The sequence below is a fragment of the Daphnia carinata genome, chromosome 9 (assembly GCF_022539665.2).
Source record: "Daphnia carinata strain CSIRO-1 chromosome 9, CSIRO_AGI_Dcar_HiC_V3, whole genome shotgun sequence".
Taxonomy (NCBI): domain Eukaryota; kingdom Metazoa; phylum Arthropoda; class Branchiopoda; order Diplostraca; family Daphniidae; genus Daphnia; species Daphnia carinata.
In genome coordinates this window covers 6,272,348-6,287,600 of record NC_081339.1, presented here as the reverse complement: position 1 = coordinate 6,287,600, position 15,253 = coordinate 6,272,348, and the positions used below count along the sequence as shown (strand labels likewise).

General features: G+C 39.8%; 5 protein-coding genes across 6 annotated transcripts in view; 3 read left to right on the top strand and 2 right to left on the bottom strand.

Moving 5' to 3' along the window:
- Positions 1-4,964, top strand: part of LOC130698069 (sulfotransferase 1E1-like) — a 46,896-nt gene extending 41,932 nt beyond the window's left edge. Inside the window, exons 1-7 of one of the 2 annotated variants that reach the window (XM_057520961.2) lie at positions 3,471-3,714; positions 3,770-3,869; positions 3,934-4,090; positions 4,152-4,278; positions 4,340-4,434; positions 4,507-4,687; positions 4,775-4,964. In XM_057520961.2, the coding sequence (XP_057376944.1) occupies positions 3,492-3,714; positions 3,770-3,869; positions 3,934-4,090; positions 4,152-4,278; positions 4,340-4,434; positions 4,507-4,687; positions 4,775-4,899 (1,008 nt within the window). In that variant the 5' untranslated portion in view covers positions 3,471-3,491 and the 3' untranslated portion in view covers positions 4,900-4,964. Of the gene's footprint in view, positions 1-3,470; positions 3,715-3,769; positions 3,870-3,933; positions 4,091-4,151; positions 4,279-4,339; positions 4,435-4,506; positions 4,688-4,774 lie in introns of those variants that run through there. The other variant, XM_059496858.1, reaches the window with a different exon arrangement.
- On the top strand, positions 1,680-3,257 carry LOC130698068 (sulfotransferase 1C3-like). The gene is made up of 7 exons (XM_057520867.2): positions 1,680-1,942; positions 2,013-2,112; positions 2,177-2,333; positions 2,402-2,528; positions 2,614-2,708; positions 2,777-2,957; positions 3,029-3,257. Exons 1-7 carry the CDS (start codon positions 1,708-1,710, stop codon positions 3,151-3,153), a joined length of 1,020 nt encoding a protein of 339 aa, XP_057376850.1. The 5' UTR covers positions 1,680-1,707; the 3' UTR covers positions 3,154-3,257.
- Positions 4,965-5,918: 954 nt separating the features above from the next.
- Positions 5,919-7,472, top strand: LOC130698073 (sulfotransferase 1C3-like). The gene is made up of 7 exons (XM_057520872.2): positions 5,919-6,201; positions 6,274-6,373; positions 6,435-6,591; positions 6,656-6,782; positions 6,850-6,944; positions 7,013-7,193; positions 7,260-7,472. The coding sequence occupies exons 1-7, from the start codon at positions 5,973-5,975 to the stop codon at positions 7,382-7,384; spliced, it is 1,014 nt and encodes a 337-aa protein (XP_057376855.1). The 5' UTR covers positions 5,919-5,972; the 3' UTR covers positions 7,385-7,472.
- Positions 7,473-9,825: 2,353 nt separating this feature from the next.
- LOC130698077 (dehydrogenase/reductase SDR family member 4-like) lies at positions 9,826-12,808 on the bottom strand. The gene is made up of 10 exons (XM_057520877.2): positions 12,712-12,808; positions 12,580-12,634; positions 11,766-11,838; positions 11,230-11,430; positions 11,002-11,160; positions 10,683-10,938; positions 10,468-10,617; positions 10,260-10,400; positions 10,138-10,193; positions 9,826-10,068 (listed from the first exon to the last, which is right to left on the bottom strand). Exons 4-10 carry the CDS (start codon positions 11,316-11,318, stop codon positions 9,954-9,956), a joined length of 966 nt encoding a protein of 321 aa, XP_057376860.1. The 5' UTR covers positions 11,319-11,430; positions 11,766-11,838; positions 12,580-12,634; positions 12,712-12,808; the 3' UTR covers positions 9,826-9,953.
- An 879-nt stretch (positions 12,809-13,687) lies between these two features.
- On the bottom strand, positions 13,688-15,168 carry LOC130698087 (dehydrogenase/reductase SDR family member 4-like). The gene is made up of 6 exons (XM_057520888.2): positions 14,959-15,168; positions 14,634-14,892; positions 14,415-14,564; positions 14,198-14,338; positions 14,071-14,126; positions 13,688-13,998 (listed from the first exon to the last, which is right to left on the bottom strand). Exons 1-6 carry the CDS (start codon positions 15,123-15,125, stop codon positions 13,884-13,886), a joined length of 888 nt encoding a protein of 295 aa, XP_057376871.1. The 5' UTR covers positions 15,126-15,168; the 3' UTR covers positions 13,688-13,883.
- Positions 15,169-15,253: the final 85 nt, after the last annotated feature.

Below are 15,253 nucleotides of genomic sequence, written 5' to 3'. Positions count from 1 at the left end.
TTCGGGACATAGTAGAAGCGGTGAGCGTGAACGGCGAGTCCACACGTGATTCACAAGGAAATGAATGACATTCGTAAAACAATGATGGGGGTTAATCCCTGCGCTAAAATTCAACTTTGATCGCGATTCCTTCGAAAACTATCGAACTAAAACGAAGGCCCCAGCTCAGATTTTGTCGACTCGATTTGAAAACGTCAGCATGGACTACGACATTAAGGTAACAAGCTCTTCGTGCCGTCAATTTCAAATATAGTCAGTCATCTCCGTTTCTTGTCCTTATACTTTCAAGGCAACTTCGAGGGATGCTTTACGAACGAACGATTACGAACAAAACGTTAGCGGCAACAAAGGTAAGCCTTAGTAGCTTGATTGCGAAATGTGGCAGTCAAATATTCGTACGAAATCAAAACAAAGCAAACAGCTAACTCAATTTTCTCCCAATACACAAAAACAATTCACCTGTTCACCAGCGAGTATCAGCCCAACATTACAGAGCGCAATGCCCGACTCATGAGAAGATTTAAAACAACTCGGATACACAAACAGCGGCATTTTCTTGATCAACGGAACCAATCAAGTGCAAAGCGTTTACTGCAATTTTACGCAACAGCTCGGCGCTTCAGGTAACGTCTGCCTCGCGCAAAACCACGCCCACAAATTCATTGGAGTCGAAACGAAAATGTCTCATTTCTCATACGACTCGTAGGTTTCCAGACACACGGGCCTCGTCGAGATCAGCAGAGCAGTTGGCACTGGTGCCGATTTCCAGACATTTGCCCTGCATGCCATTTTAGAACTTGAGGCAGGCGATCAAGTCAGAATATTTTTATTCAGCGGAACAATCCAGGATTCAGCAACCCGCAATACCAATTTTGTCGGCTTCCTAATTGACGAGAAATTAGATTAATCTCACGTGTCTTTCGCAGTGTTGGCATTCGGCAATGAATTTTCGATCGCAGATGTTTCGCCATTAGCAAATATTATCGCAACGTTTCCCCTACCACATTCACTATGTATCTGATGAAGTAGAGCTGTTTCTGGCCAAAAACGTATTAAACGCAGGCCAAGTGTTGTGCCAATGTTGTTATTCGTATTACGTGCGGATCATCAACTGTTTTTGCCAGCATGTTACGTTTGGTGGCAAAAATGGAAATCCGCTTAGCAACCGGGGTAGGAACAAACTGGTACGAAGCGGACGCAACTAGATAAACCTCGTCAACACGCTTTCAATGGACAGACGGCATTTTCTTATCGGATAACGAATGATTTACTGTACGATAGAATTCGGTGCGACTTTGGAACAGCAACGCACGTGCAAGTGGGGAAAAAAAAAGAAATCGAGAACATACAAGTCGCATTCGGATAGCGCAGATCGAACCCTCGCATCCTCCACACTATAAAATAAATATCAAAACACACCTGATGCAATAACAAAGGCTTAGAATGTGATTTCCCCACACGCGTCATGCAATGTCAACAGCCCAGTTTGAAACGTCCGTTTCTTTAATTTAATAATCGCACCCCTACCCCCCCCCCACCCCCTCTTTGGTCTGTCGATTCAAAATGAAAGGAGGAGCGCAATCTTGAAACAAGAGATAAAAGCTGTTACTTGAATGCCGTGATCAGCTGTGTGACACAGCAGCAATCACGACATATAAAACGTTGACGTAAACTCACAACGTGGCGAAAGAACGAACATTGAGCACCATGTCGAAACAGGTCCACACTAAAGAGCATCGCAAACTTCCCGTCAAGTTCAGCGTCATTCCCGAGACGACGCAGAGTCCCTTCAAGGAGCTCTTTCCAGCCTACACCGAAGGTCTCGTGCAAGGCGAACCCGGCAAGTTTGTCTACCATCCGCTGTACGGAGCCAACGCCGACAAGTTCTACAACTTCCCCATCCGCAAAGATGACGTCTGGATCCGCACTTTCCCCCGATCAGGTAAAAACGATGAATACATTTTGTTTTTTTGTTACAGTTTAGCTTTCAATTTGAAATGACGTGGGCGCAGGAACGACGTGGACTTCCGAATTGGCTTGGCTCATCATGAACGACTGCAACTTCGAGGAGGCCAATACAGTTCCATTGACTGTCCGCTCGCCCAACATCGAGTCAGTTGAATCATTTTTTTTTTAAATTCCAATTGATTCGATGTTCATTTGATTCGACTCGCAGCACATGCTACGCCACCAACTGGGAAGCTAAGGCAACAGCTGAATTGAAAGATGCTCTGCCAACGTTGGATAAAATGGCTGATTTGCCTTCACCGCGAGTCCTGAAAAGCCACTTGCCCGCCTACCTACTCCCGCCCGATCTGCTAGACACTTGCAAGGTACAACGCAATTCAACATTCTCTATGAAAAGCAAAAATAAAGTTCAGATGGGCTTTCAATAATTTAGGTCATTTACGTGGCTCGAAACCCAAAAGATGCTATCGTTTCCTTCTACTACTTCCATCAAATGGTCAAATTCTTCCAATTCACAGGCACATTGGAAGAATTTGCCGAATATTTTATGCAAAACAAGCGTAAGTCGATTTCATTTACCATTTTCTAAAAAAACAAACAAAACAAGGTAAAAAAAAAGTTAAAGATTTTGAATTTTCTCTTTAGTTGTATGGACACCTTACTTCCCTATTGTCCTTGATGCCTGGTCCAAAAAGGATCACCCAAATATGCTCTTCCTCTTCTATGAAGACATGAAAAAGGTAAGCAGTGCAATCACCTGCTTTTTAAGACACATGTGAATAATTCAAAATGCCTCATTCATCAACAGGACATCAGGAAAGAAATCAAGAAAATTGCCGCCTTCTTAAACAAAACTCTGACACCAGAGCAAATTGAGAAATTGGTCGATCACGTCAAGGTGGACAACTTCTCAAAGAACGCGTCTGTTAACATGACGATGGAAATCAAATCTGGTTTTACCAACGAAGGCCATTCCTTCGTTCGCAAAGGTAAATTCAAGCATAAATGTCAAAATATGGAAAATAATAAATTGACAATTTAAAATTCAAAAAAAAAAAAGGCAAAACGGGCGATTGGAAAAATCATTTTAGCCCGGAATTAAACAGCCGGATCGACGCATGGATCGAAAAGAATTTGGCCGGTAGCGATTTGAAATTCGTCACCGAACTAGAAAATCAAGACTGATCGTGTCAATGAAAGAATCAAACCGTTGAATTTTTGGATGCAATTCAAAAACGTGAAAAAAACTGTTCCTTAAGTCGTAATACAAACTCGTTTGATTACCATAATTTCTGGTTTACAATCCCTGTCCCGAAACGCGCACGTTAAACAAGTAAAAAAACGGATGAGGTTGTAGGGTCCTTTTTAATCCATTCAAAGCCTTAAAAGTCATAAAATTTTACAAGTCGCACGCTAATCCACAAAGTCTAGACAACAAATCTTTAATCCTTTTATCAGATTACACCTTTTGTCTCCCCCCCCCCCAACCAACAGATTCAATTCATTTGAATTTACTTGTCGTCATGTCGGCCAAAGATCAAGTCGATTATCCGTTTACTTTCAACGTTATACCAGAGACCCTGCATAGTCCGTTTCAGAAACTCTTTCCATCCTATCCCGAAGGTCTCGTCAGCAGTGAGCCGGGCAATTTCGTGTATCATCCGCTGTACAGCAAAAACGCGCACGAATTTTATCATTTCCCCATCCGCAAAGATGACGTTTGGATCCGTACATTTCCCAGATCAGGTAAATTCAAAATTTCCCAGAATAATTTCAAAAAATTAAATCGCAAATAAAAAAGGAACAACGTGGACTTCGGAATTGATTTGGTTAATGATGAACGATTGCAATTTTGACGAAGCCAACAAGATCCCTTTAACTATTCGCGCACCTAACATCGAGTAAGTTTAGACGCACGAATTTATGAAATGCCTTGTCCTTAAAATTAATTTCATTAAAAAACAGTACGTGTTATGCAACCAATTCCGAATCAATGGCTTTTCAAGGCTTCTCTTCAACCGTTCCAACGTTAGAAACATTGGCTCAATTGCCTTCGCCGAGAGTCTTGAAAAGCCATTTGCCTTTCTACCTGTTGCCACCTGGTCTATTGGATACTTGCAAGGTACTGCACCCCAACACGAGATTACATTCGTTTTCATTCAACTGCAATCTAATTCAATCAGGTGATTTATGTGGCTAGGAATCCCAAAGATGCTCTAGTCTCGTTCTATTATTTCCATCACATGGTCAAATTCTTTCAATTCACGGGAACGATGGAGCAATTCGCTGAATATTTCATTCAAAACAAACGTAAGTCGATGGGCAAAATTCTTCAATAAAAAAAAAAATGATTCACGCTACGCTTTTCTAGTTATGTGGACTCCCTACTTCGCATCGGTACTCGATGCCTGGGCAAACAGACATCACCCGAACATGCTCTTCCTCTTTTTCGAAGACATGAAAAAGGTGCGATGTTTAAAAAAAAAATGAAATTTAAAGCATTTCTCAAGTATAAACAAAATGTTTTCTTACAAAAAGGACATCCGGAAGGAAATCAGAAAAATGTGCAACTTTTTGAATAAACAATTGAGCGATGAACAAATCGAGAAATTAGTGGAACACGTCAAGGTGGACAATTTTTCTAAAAATAAGTCCGTTAACCTAACGGTGGAAATCGAGTCTGGTTTGCTCAACAAAGGGCATTCGTTTGTCCGCAAAGGTAAAAATTCAATAACACTTCCATTATCCAACGGATTACGTAAATTGAGACTGAATAATAATTTATAAAAAAACAAAAAAAAACTAGGCAAAACGGGCGACTGGAAAAACCATTTTAGCCCAGAACTCAACAATCGCATCGACCAATGGATCGAAGACAATTTGGCCGGCAGCGATTTGAAATTCGTCACCGAGCTCGAGCAACAAGATTGAAAAACTTCCCACTTTCAAAAAATGAGATCACACCTCAAATGATAAATACACATTTGATAAGAAAATGGAGCATCGTTTATGGTACTCTAAAAGCTAATTGAATCCTCTATTGCACTCAATGGGTTTATTACAAATCGAATTCAGTTTGAACGCCGTCTCCCCCTTTCAAATGCGCATTTAGAAAAGTAAGCATCACTTAAGTTTAGACCAAAGTTCAGTGACAAGCCGTTTGCAACAGAAGAGCGTCTGCCAATAGGGAACATCCACGCAGTTGCCCCCTCCTAACCCCCCGACCATTACAAATTTCAACAGAAGGCAGCGCATGGCAACACCCACTGCCCGGGCTTCAAACCGTTGGTATACGTGGCGAGCCTCTTTTATTTTTATTTTTTTTAAAAAGGGGGCGATATCGTTGTAGACAGGCCGTGTGAAATATCGCATAATCTATTAATCGCGCAGGGGGGATTTAAAACGAGCCCACAAAAAATGGGAAAAAAAACAAACACATCAGATAAAACTGGAATAAACCAACGGACGCTTGTTGTTTACCAAAGCAACAAGAATATTCTAGCCACTGTTTTCGTAATCAGCCATGTTTTTTTTTTTCGATAGGCACATCACTTGGATAAACCCAGAGAAAAACACGTTGCTTGACGTCGTGCATTTCAAAACCCATTCAACACCTGTCTCAAACTCCAAAGTGCTACATACTGCAAATAGCTCCGATGGCAAACAAAGATCTTCACGAACGAAAGCCAAAGACCCATGAGTTTAAATGTTAATCGCATACGAAACAAAAGCAACATGTGGAGAGTGATCACGTCTTGGTATATCAAAAGGAGTTCTCCTTATCTGGCCAACATTAAGGAAAAGAAAAAAAAACCCAAAGTAAAGCCTCGTCAAGATGTGGAACCCGACCAAGACAAACCCGCCCAGCTCAACTGCTATTTGGTTTTTATCAGTTGGTTTGTTCAAGACTTATCGCGACGAAGGCTCGATCCGGTAGAAATAGGGCACCGCAGACTCCACACGGCGCCGTTTCACGTGGATCTATCAGACCCATCGCAGTCGTCATGTCTTCCAGCGAGCAAGCAAAACGCGATTTCCCCTACACCTTCACCGTTATACCAGAGACCCTTCAGAGTCCGTTCAAGGAGCAGTTCCCGGCCTACTACGAAGGTCTCGTTGAAAGCAACCCCGGTAATTTTGTCTACCACCCGCTCTACGGCGCCAATGCTCGCAAGTTTTACGACTTCCCCATTCGCAAAGATGACGTCTGGATCCGCACTTTCCCCCGATCAGGTAAAAACCAATCATTTTGAATACATTCAGTTTCTTACAGTTTAGCGTGAATTTTGAAATTACGTGGGACAGGAACGACGTGGACTTCTGAATTGGCTTGGCTCATCATGAACGACTGCAACTTCGAGGAGGCCAATAAAGTTCCATTGACTGTTCGTTCGCCCAACATCGAGTTAGTTGAATCATTTTTCAAATTCCCGTTGACTTTAAAGTTAATGTGATTTGACCCACAGCACATGTTACGCCACCAACTGGGAAGCTAAAGCAACAGCTGAATTGAAAGATGCCCTGCCAACGTTGGATAAAATGGATTTTTTGAAATCACCGCGAACGCTAAAGAGCCATTTGCCCGCCTACTTGTTGCCCCCCGGTCTTTTGGACACTTGCAAGGTATTGGGAGATTTTACCAATTAATGTGAATAATCACTTGACTACATTCTATTCTACGGTACAGGTCATTTACGTTGCTCGCAATCCAAAAGACGCCATCGTTTCATTCTACTATTTCCACAAACTGGTCAAATTCTTCGAATTCAACGGAACTCTGGAAGAATTCGCCGAATACTTTATGCAAAACAAGCGTAAATCAATTTCACTTACAATTTTATAAACAAAACGTTTCAAAAAGATTTCGGATTTTCTCTTCAGTTGTTTGGACACCTTATTTCCCCACTGTTCTCGACGCATGGGCCAACAAAAATCATCCAAATATGCTTTTCCTCTTTTATGAAGACATGAAAAAGGTAACAAGTGCAATCAACTACTTTTTAGGACACAAAGGAGTAATTCAAAATGCATTATTGATCAACAGGACATCAGGAAAGAAATCAAGAAAATTGCCTCCTTCTTGAACAAAACTCTGACACCAGAGCAAATCGAGAAATTGGTCGATCACGTCAAGGTGGACAACTTTTCAAAGAATGAATCAGTCAACATGACGATGGAAGTCAAATCTGGTTTTACCAACGAAGGCCACTCCTTCGTTCGCAAAGGTAAATTTTATCAAACAAAAACAACATATAACAAATGATAAATTGTCAAATTTTAAACTTCAAAAGGCAAAACGGGAGACTGGAAAAATCATTTCAGCCCGGAGCTGAACAGCCGGATCGACGCGTGGATCGAAAAGAATTTGGCTGGAACCGATTTGAAATTCGTCACCGAACTCGATCAACAAGATTAAAAACAAAACAACAGATTGAATACATCTTCCATCCCCCCCTCTATCCTCAAAGGATTTTTAAACCAACCAATACATTTTTTTTTTTCAATGTTCAAATTGTTTTTCTTCTTCTTTCTAACTATGCAACGTACCCACGTCAAGCACAATCAATGGCAATGTAGTTCTGCTATCGATCTAAACTGCAATCCACTGAATTGCGATAAACGATTGTCAAAATGACGCGCATCAAGACATAAGATACGAATTTTAAACAAAACAAAAAATAACATAAGATGTGCGGACACATTTACATTACGCGAAAAACGCTTTTACCGATATGACGATAAACGCTTCACATGCTATTGTTAAACAAACTGTTATCACCTGCCACCGATTGTGTTTGGGTTTTTACGCAGTTCCTTTTCTTATCCAAGGCAAAGGGTAATGGAGAATGTTCTAAGGCAATGGGCTATTGGGTCGCGACATCAAACCAAATAGAACATTACAAAATAACTCTGTGCTTTGTACTGAATAACCTCAAACAAAGACTTGATGTTTTAAAAAATTGGGTCGTCTGTGTCATCACACAATGGTGAAATTTTTACTTGAGCCTGACGAAGATAATGAAATGTAAACTCGTTAACAGGATTAAGATGTGGGTTTGACTGTTGTTTTGAAATACTGTCCCTATTTTCTCTACTTTTCTTTTTCCCAAACAGTTTGATTGACAACAGTTTCCCAATAGTACAGTTGACGTTTTTGAAAGAGCTCATCATTTACTCAGACGTGACCTCCATCGAGCCAATTATGCACCCGAGGCCATTTTGCCTGTCTCCATGGGTGGAATTTACAAAGGAGAATTTTACCATTTTGAAAATGCTGATGTTTTACCATCTTGAAAATGTTTATGCAAAGTTGTAAAGGTCTCAAAGAAAAGAATATACTGACGTCTTCTCCATGTTTGTTGATAAAAACGAGAAAATCGAAAAAAAAAGATCAATGTTGTTTCCAAGGAAAACGATCGCACTGAAATAACTCTAATGATGATCTGATGGATTAGACAAATCAACATGCCTTTCAGACTTTGGGTTAAGTTTTTTTTTAAAGCATTGGGTTCCCACCGGAGTGCGTTCACGTTTTGCCAGCGTGACCGTGAAAATGTTTAAGCAAATCAATGGGTACAAGTGAATGACAATCAAACTAGCCTCATCATACAACACAAAAAGAGATGAAAGACTATCTGCGGTGTAAAGTTTGAAACACGTGTCGTACTTTATCGGCTAGACGATTCGTGTGGGAGACACAGCTTACACTTTACCCTTGGCTTTACCAACGCTTTAGCTGGCCTCGATTTCCAGATTGATAGTCGTGAAATGTTCTCAGTTCAACTCGAGGATTCAAAAACTAGTAAAACCTCATTTGAATGCTCACAAAATACTAACATTTACAGTAGGTTTGAACTAGAAACCGTACAAGGATGGACATTGTTACAGTTTCTGAGACAAGCCAGTGCTTAAATCAATAGAAAAAAACCTTGAATCCCCACCAACATACTATATGTCCTTGTGACATCAACAACAGACCATAATATAGAACAGATAACAACTTTGTGGCACAGCCCTACAGTAAAAACAGCTTTGACACAATGTCAAGTGCTGGAAATTGGAAAATGATATTATGAAATGACAATTCCTACCTTGTCGTAGAGATGTGCAGGACAACATGTATGTCATTACTGCTAGCAGTGGACCATTGGGAAAGCCCATCTCCTGTAATCATATAAAACAAGAATTATTTCATGCACCAGTACAGACTGATCGAACAATGTATGGGTTCAGGATGATTTTTGCAATAAGTATTAATTGTGATCCATTTGACTAGAAGCCATACCTTATGGCACCACGTGATTCGTTCGATCTCCTACATGGCGTCACATTATATGGTGATACATTTTCAGAAATGAAAAGCTTTCCAGAATTTCATAATGGAATTCTTGCAATGACAGGCAATCAAGCATTGGCAAACTGGTTTATAGTCTTAAGGAGTTTGTCTTATAGTACAAAAATGTTAATTTCCATTAGAATGGCATTAGAAAGATAAAACTTGTTACACCTTCGAGAACCACTTTGTCTCTAACTCATTACGTGTCTGCCTGTCTAGTCTACATCAGCCATTTTCCCGCCTAAAAATACATTCCATCCGGTGACGAATACCCGTTGCCATTTTTGTGCAAAAAAAAACAATAAACAAACAATTAATTAAAATGAATGGCTGGAAAATAACAAAATGTAAAATAAACGAAAAAAGAATATCGACCAAAGGGCAAACTCCAAAACGGATAGATTTAAGAATTATCTTTCAAACGCATAAAAATCAAAGTCAAAATATTTCAAGTAGGTGCACCATAAGCTTGCGCATTCTTGTTGAATTAAGATCTAATAGATGAATCAGCTGTTGCATGATAATAAAAGAAAGTTATTTTATTCTTTTGAGTCTGATTTTGCTCACAATACTTCACTGGAAGCTATAAAGTATGGGAAATAATAATAAATGGAACACGTAGAATGATACAAAGAAAAATTTGAGGCGATTAGAAATTGGATTGCATTCCTCCAGCAGCAACAATGTTGCTTCCGGTAATGTATGATGAGTCATCCGATGCCAAAAAGGCAGCTAAACCGGCCATTTCTTCTGGTTTTCCGTTTCTAGGTATGCACAGAATAATCACAATTAAATGTATCAATCATATATGGTATTATCTGTCTATAAAATACCTTCGCATTGGGCAGTTATGATACATGAGTGTAGGGGTCCTCTTATCACTGGTGATCTAAAATAGAAATGTTGACGTTTTCATTTCGATTAAGTAATGGGCAGAAGGAAAACAAGCCCTTACCACATCGCCGAATCGAGTTTCAATGAGACCAGGGCAGATGGAATTAACGCGAATTCCTCTGGTACCCAATTCCATCGACAACAGCTTGGTTACACCAAGAAGAGCGGTTTTGCTCAAAGCATAAGCTCCAGTAAAGTCAACCTACAACCACAAAATTCCACATCCAGATTAATGTGAATATTAAATAGAACTTGAATTTTTTTTTTACGGCGAAATTTGGGAGATAAGCGCCAATAGAAGAAATGAAAATGATTGATCCTTTTCCTCTCTTCTCCATGTGAGGAATAGATTCCTTGGCTAGGAAAAATGAAGCCTTGACGTTGACGTCAAAGATCTTGTCCCAAACTAGTTCAGTGCACTGGTTCAATAAACAAAGAAAATGAGAAGAATTGAACAGAGAACCATGGCTTTCACGAATCCAACCTTTAAAAGACGTCCAGAATCCGGATTAACGGCAGCATTAGAAATCAGAATATCAAATCCGCCAAATTCAGCGGCTGTTGATTCAATCAACTTTTGACGGTCTTCCTTGACACCTGCGTGACAAACCATTCCACTGGCGGACAGACCTTCACTTTTCAGTTTCTCGAGTGCAGCATCGACATTTTTCTGATGGCGACTGCTGATCACAACATGAGCTCCATCTACTGCCAAACGCTGGGCCATGGCAAATCCAATTCTGATTCAAAAGCAAATGAAGTAAAAATACCAGAAATGACAATGAATTTTTGAGTAATATTACCCATCAGTTGATGCTGTAATAACAGCTACTCTACCCTGCAGGGATCTCCTCTGACGAGCCAGGTCGGCGGCTGTGGTCATTTGCCTGACATCTTGTCCAGCAATTGGAGACAGAAGAATGCGACGAGACAACAGAGTTGCGTTTTTCAGCATCTTGGAACTTGTACAACAAGCGAATGAAAGAGACAGTTCAATTGTTACTAATAGGAAAAATGTGGCTGGTTCTTACCTTTTTCGACGCTGCTTATATACAAGAGAGGCTGAGAAAATGATGGAATGATAAGGAAGCTTATCAGCAAAGACCTCTTTGGTTTCCATTGGTTCACCAGTTGGACTTGTACCAAAGTTGAGCAAATCGTTCTGCTACATAGTTTTTGGGATTTTCCAAAACAAGATGTGCACGCGTCGTCCTCATCGCCCGTGAAAACCCCTAGATAATGTCATAATCGACGAAAAGAATTCATTAACAGGTGACTTAACAGGCTAGAGTGTAGTAATATCGGCTTTTAACTTATCTGACCTAAAACTCAATGACGCCTACAGAATTTCGAACAGCTAATTTTTTTAGATAGGAAAATCAACTGTACTGTAACACGGATGCGGTGTGGCGTTATTTTGTCAACAAAACTACGTATCTTTATTGTAAGGCATTAGGGTCAAATGTATACGTAGCATCCATACTGCCTAAACCAGCTTTTTTGACGTAGCTTTGACGTAAACGCTGCGGGCTTGTCAATGATATTAAAAAAAATGTGATTTGCCTACCACGGTTGGACGAATGGTAGATTGAGGCGTGGCTGTCGTGGTCATCACCAATTTAAGTTGGGAAAACCTGCTCCTGTGTTTACACGAAAAGAAGATTAGGTTTCAAGGACACGACACGATTGAAATGCAAACTGACTAGAAGACAATTTAACAACTATATAAATAAAAATGGCTTACAACTATTGCCAAAACTACTAAGGGATCAAGGAATCCAAATAATATTTTAAAAAGCATTAGTTAGGGATCCAGGCATACATTTATCGATAACTTATGTAGCTCACTAACGTTTGGTGGTACCGTCCTAATTGGCTAGTTCAGACAATTTCAACTCACTGCTTTTTTAGGACTTCGAAATAAAAGATTTGGTCATGTGATCGAATTTACCCATTTTCCACATCTTACGGATGTTTACAACTCAAGGTACTTTTAACGTAGCCAGACGGAAAGTAGATAAGCTTTTCATTTTTGCTATCTTGTACACAATTCTTAACTCAATAAATTTGAATACAATGAAAATGGTTTCTATAACAAAGTCTGTTCCAACCATTCCGCCAACCCCTTTTCTCGAATCTCCGCCTACATTCAAGGTTAGCTCCTCCCCATCATAACAGTCAACTTCGATTCATTTTCCACTGCGATTTTAGAAAGCAGCTTGGATAAGGAGGAGCTACGTATAGAACATTAGTCGGGTAACGAGAGGATGAGATTGGCGGACGACTAGAACGCAATTTGTTCACATGACCAAATCTTTGCGGTCCTATTGCTGCTCGTACTAACAGTTTAAAAAATTTCACAAACAGTGAATTCGACTCACTAGCTCCACGACAGCGTGTATACTCCTGAGTGTCGTGCATTCCCTTCCATAAAGCCTGCAGAAAATAGTTAAAACTGATTACTTTAAGCTCTTAAGGGGATAGTACTGTTTGCTTGTACCAGTGTCACTTACATTTGGCTCTATCTTCTGTGCATACATGCTTCATGCTTCGTTTGAATGTTATCGACGTTGTTATCTTGAAGGAAGGTAAATACATGCACAGTTTTCCCTCACATTTTCAAACGAAAAAAATTAGTTGTCAATAAGGAAACCACTTTTTATTAGTTAAGTGTAGTCAGGTTCTACAAGGTATTTAATGATAATGCCACTTCCATATATTATCCTACCTTAGTATATGGTTCTTCATTCCATGGTTGAAGGATTCTATTCAAAGGCTACAATCATATAACTCTGTATAGGAGTGTCATGCTTATTGACCTAAATCCAAATAGAAAGAATTTTGTTTGCTCAGTAAGCATGGATTTCGTAAAAAAAGAATTACCAGTTGGATGATGCAATCCACATTGTTTAACTAATTTCCATGGTGTGTTTCAAAGTTATTTTTGTCCTAAGAAAATCAATGGTCAATTATATTCATTAGAAAATGATGAATCGATAGCTATTGTCCTTTTTCCCTTTTGACTCGTGATTAGTATCATGCTGCATCTTGAAATCTATTTTACGAGCTGTGAGTGCCAAATATGTAAAAATTAAATAACATCGATAACATCATACTGGCACAGATTACGAAGTATGGAAAAACAAACGTTCACTAAACTCACAAGAAGCGTTTGAATGCCACACCTCCCACGTTTTTGCACTTCCATTGCTCTGCTTTCTACCTTAAACCATTGCCATCTAGCGACAAATGATTGCAGGACACAAGCGAATTTCCAATTGAAGCTGCCTCACTAAAAAAAAATTACCATAAATTAAAGTCTAGCATATTGATAGATGAAAGGTAATAAGCAACTCAGTAGTGATTAAAACCAAATCACACAAGGTATGTTGATATCCACCAAAGACAAGATCTGAAAAAGGAAAGTTTTGGGTGGGATTTAAACACAGATCAATTGAAAGAAAGTAAAACAGAATGTTAAGTTATGCTCATGTAATTGCCAAAACAATATCAACAACCATGAGGTGCACAAAGAGATCAATTGGTTTGATCTACAAAATGTTTATCTGTTGAAAACCAATATTATTGCAATAGCGAACATTAAACTCTAATTTAGATACTGTATCTGGAAGACAACAGCCAATAAAATTAATGATGAACCTTAATTCCATGGTGATACCAGTGGTTATAACGAGGAGTGAAGTCCACCAGCAGCAACGATATTGGCTCCAGTTATGTACGACGAGTCATCGGATGCTAAAAACGATGCCAAACCGGCCATTTCTTCCGACGTCCCAGTTCTGTATATGAACAAGTACAAGTAATCAGTAATCCAATTTCATATAGCTTTGACGTCATGTCCTCTCAGATACCTTTCTAGCGGGCAAAGTCCCTTAATAATCTGTTGGGCTCGTTCATCTTTTGATATCTAAATACGTAATTTCAGATTCTGGCATATCAAATTGATTTATCTAAAAGTCTAAGCTGATTTGATAATACCGGTGCACCGAATCGAGTTTCAATTAAACCAGGGGCGATGCAATTCACACGAATTCCTTTCGGGCCTAATTCCAACGCCATTAATTTGGTCAAGGCCATGAGAGCCGCTTTGCTGAGTGCGTACGCTCCCATAAACTCGATCTAAATAAGGACAAGAGTGGCTAAAAATTTCCTCTTTTATTTGAAAAAAAAAAAAAGAAGTTGATTTGACACTTACCGCGTAGTTTGGAATAAATCCCACAACCGACGAGTTGAAAATGATTGATGCTTTACCTCTCTTCCCCATGTAGGGAAGAGCTTCTTTGGCCAAGAAAAAACTAGACTTGACGTTGACGGAGAATATCTTATCCCATACATCTTCGGTGCACTACACGACGTTTCAGACAAGTGTGTTTAGTAGTAGTTAAAAATAATGAAGAGAGATATTTACGATTACTTTCATAAGGCGTCCACCTCCACCTGGATTTACTGCAACATTCGATACCAAAATATCGAATGCTCCGAATTCAGCGACGGCTTTAGCAATCAGTTTTTCACGATCTTCTTTAACACCTGCGTGACAAACCATTCCGGAAGCAGAGAAACCTTGGCTTTTGAGTTTATCGAGTGCCGAGTCAACGTTTTCCTGAGTCCGACTGCTGATGACAACGTGAGCTCCGTCTAACGCCATACGTTGAGCCATAGCAAATCCGATTCTATAACAGAACAAGAAAAACAATTATTAAATAATGATCGCAATTATTTTGAGAATTTAAACATACCCTTCAGTTGAGGCGGTCAGGACAGCCACTCGACCCTGGAGAGATCTTCTCTGACGTGCTACTTCAGCGTACGTACTAAGCTGCTTGGCATTTTGGAGGGCACTAGAGGTGCCACAAAAAGGCGCAAAACCCCGACGGGTTAAGAGTACCGTAGTTTTCAGCAACATGGTGATTTCAGCAACTACTTTTCAGCCTGGAGTCAAGTTGGTCAATTGCTTTGACTCTCATTTGCTTGTTAGAGCTTTTATAGGAAAATGGCGAAAGGATTGTAAACAGAAGATAAGCGATAACGCTA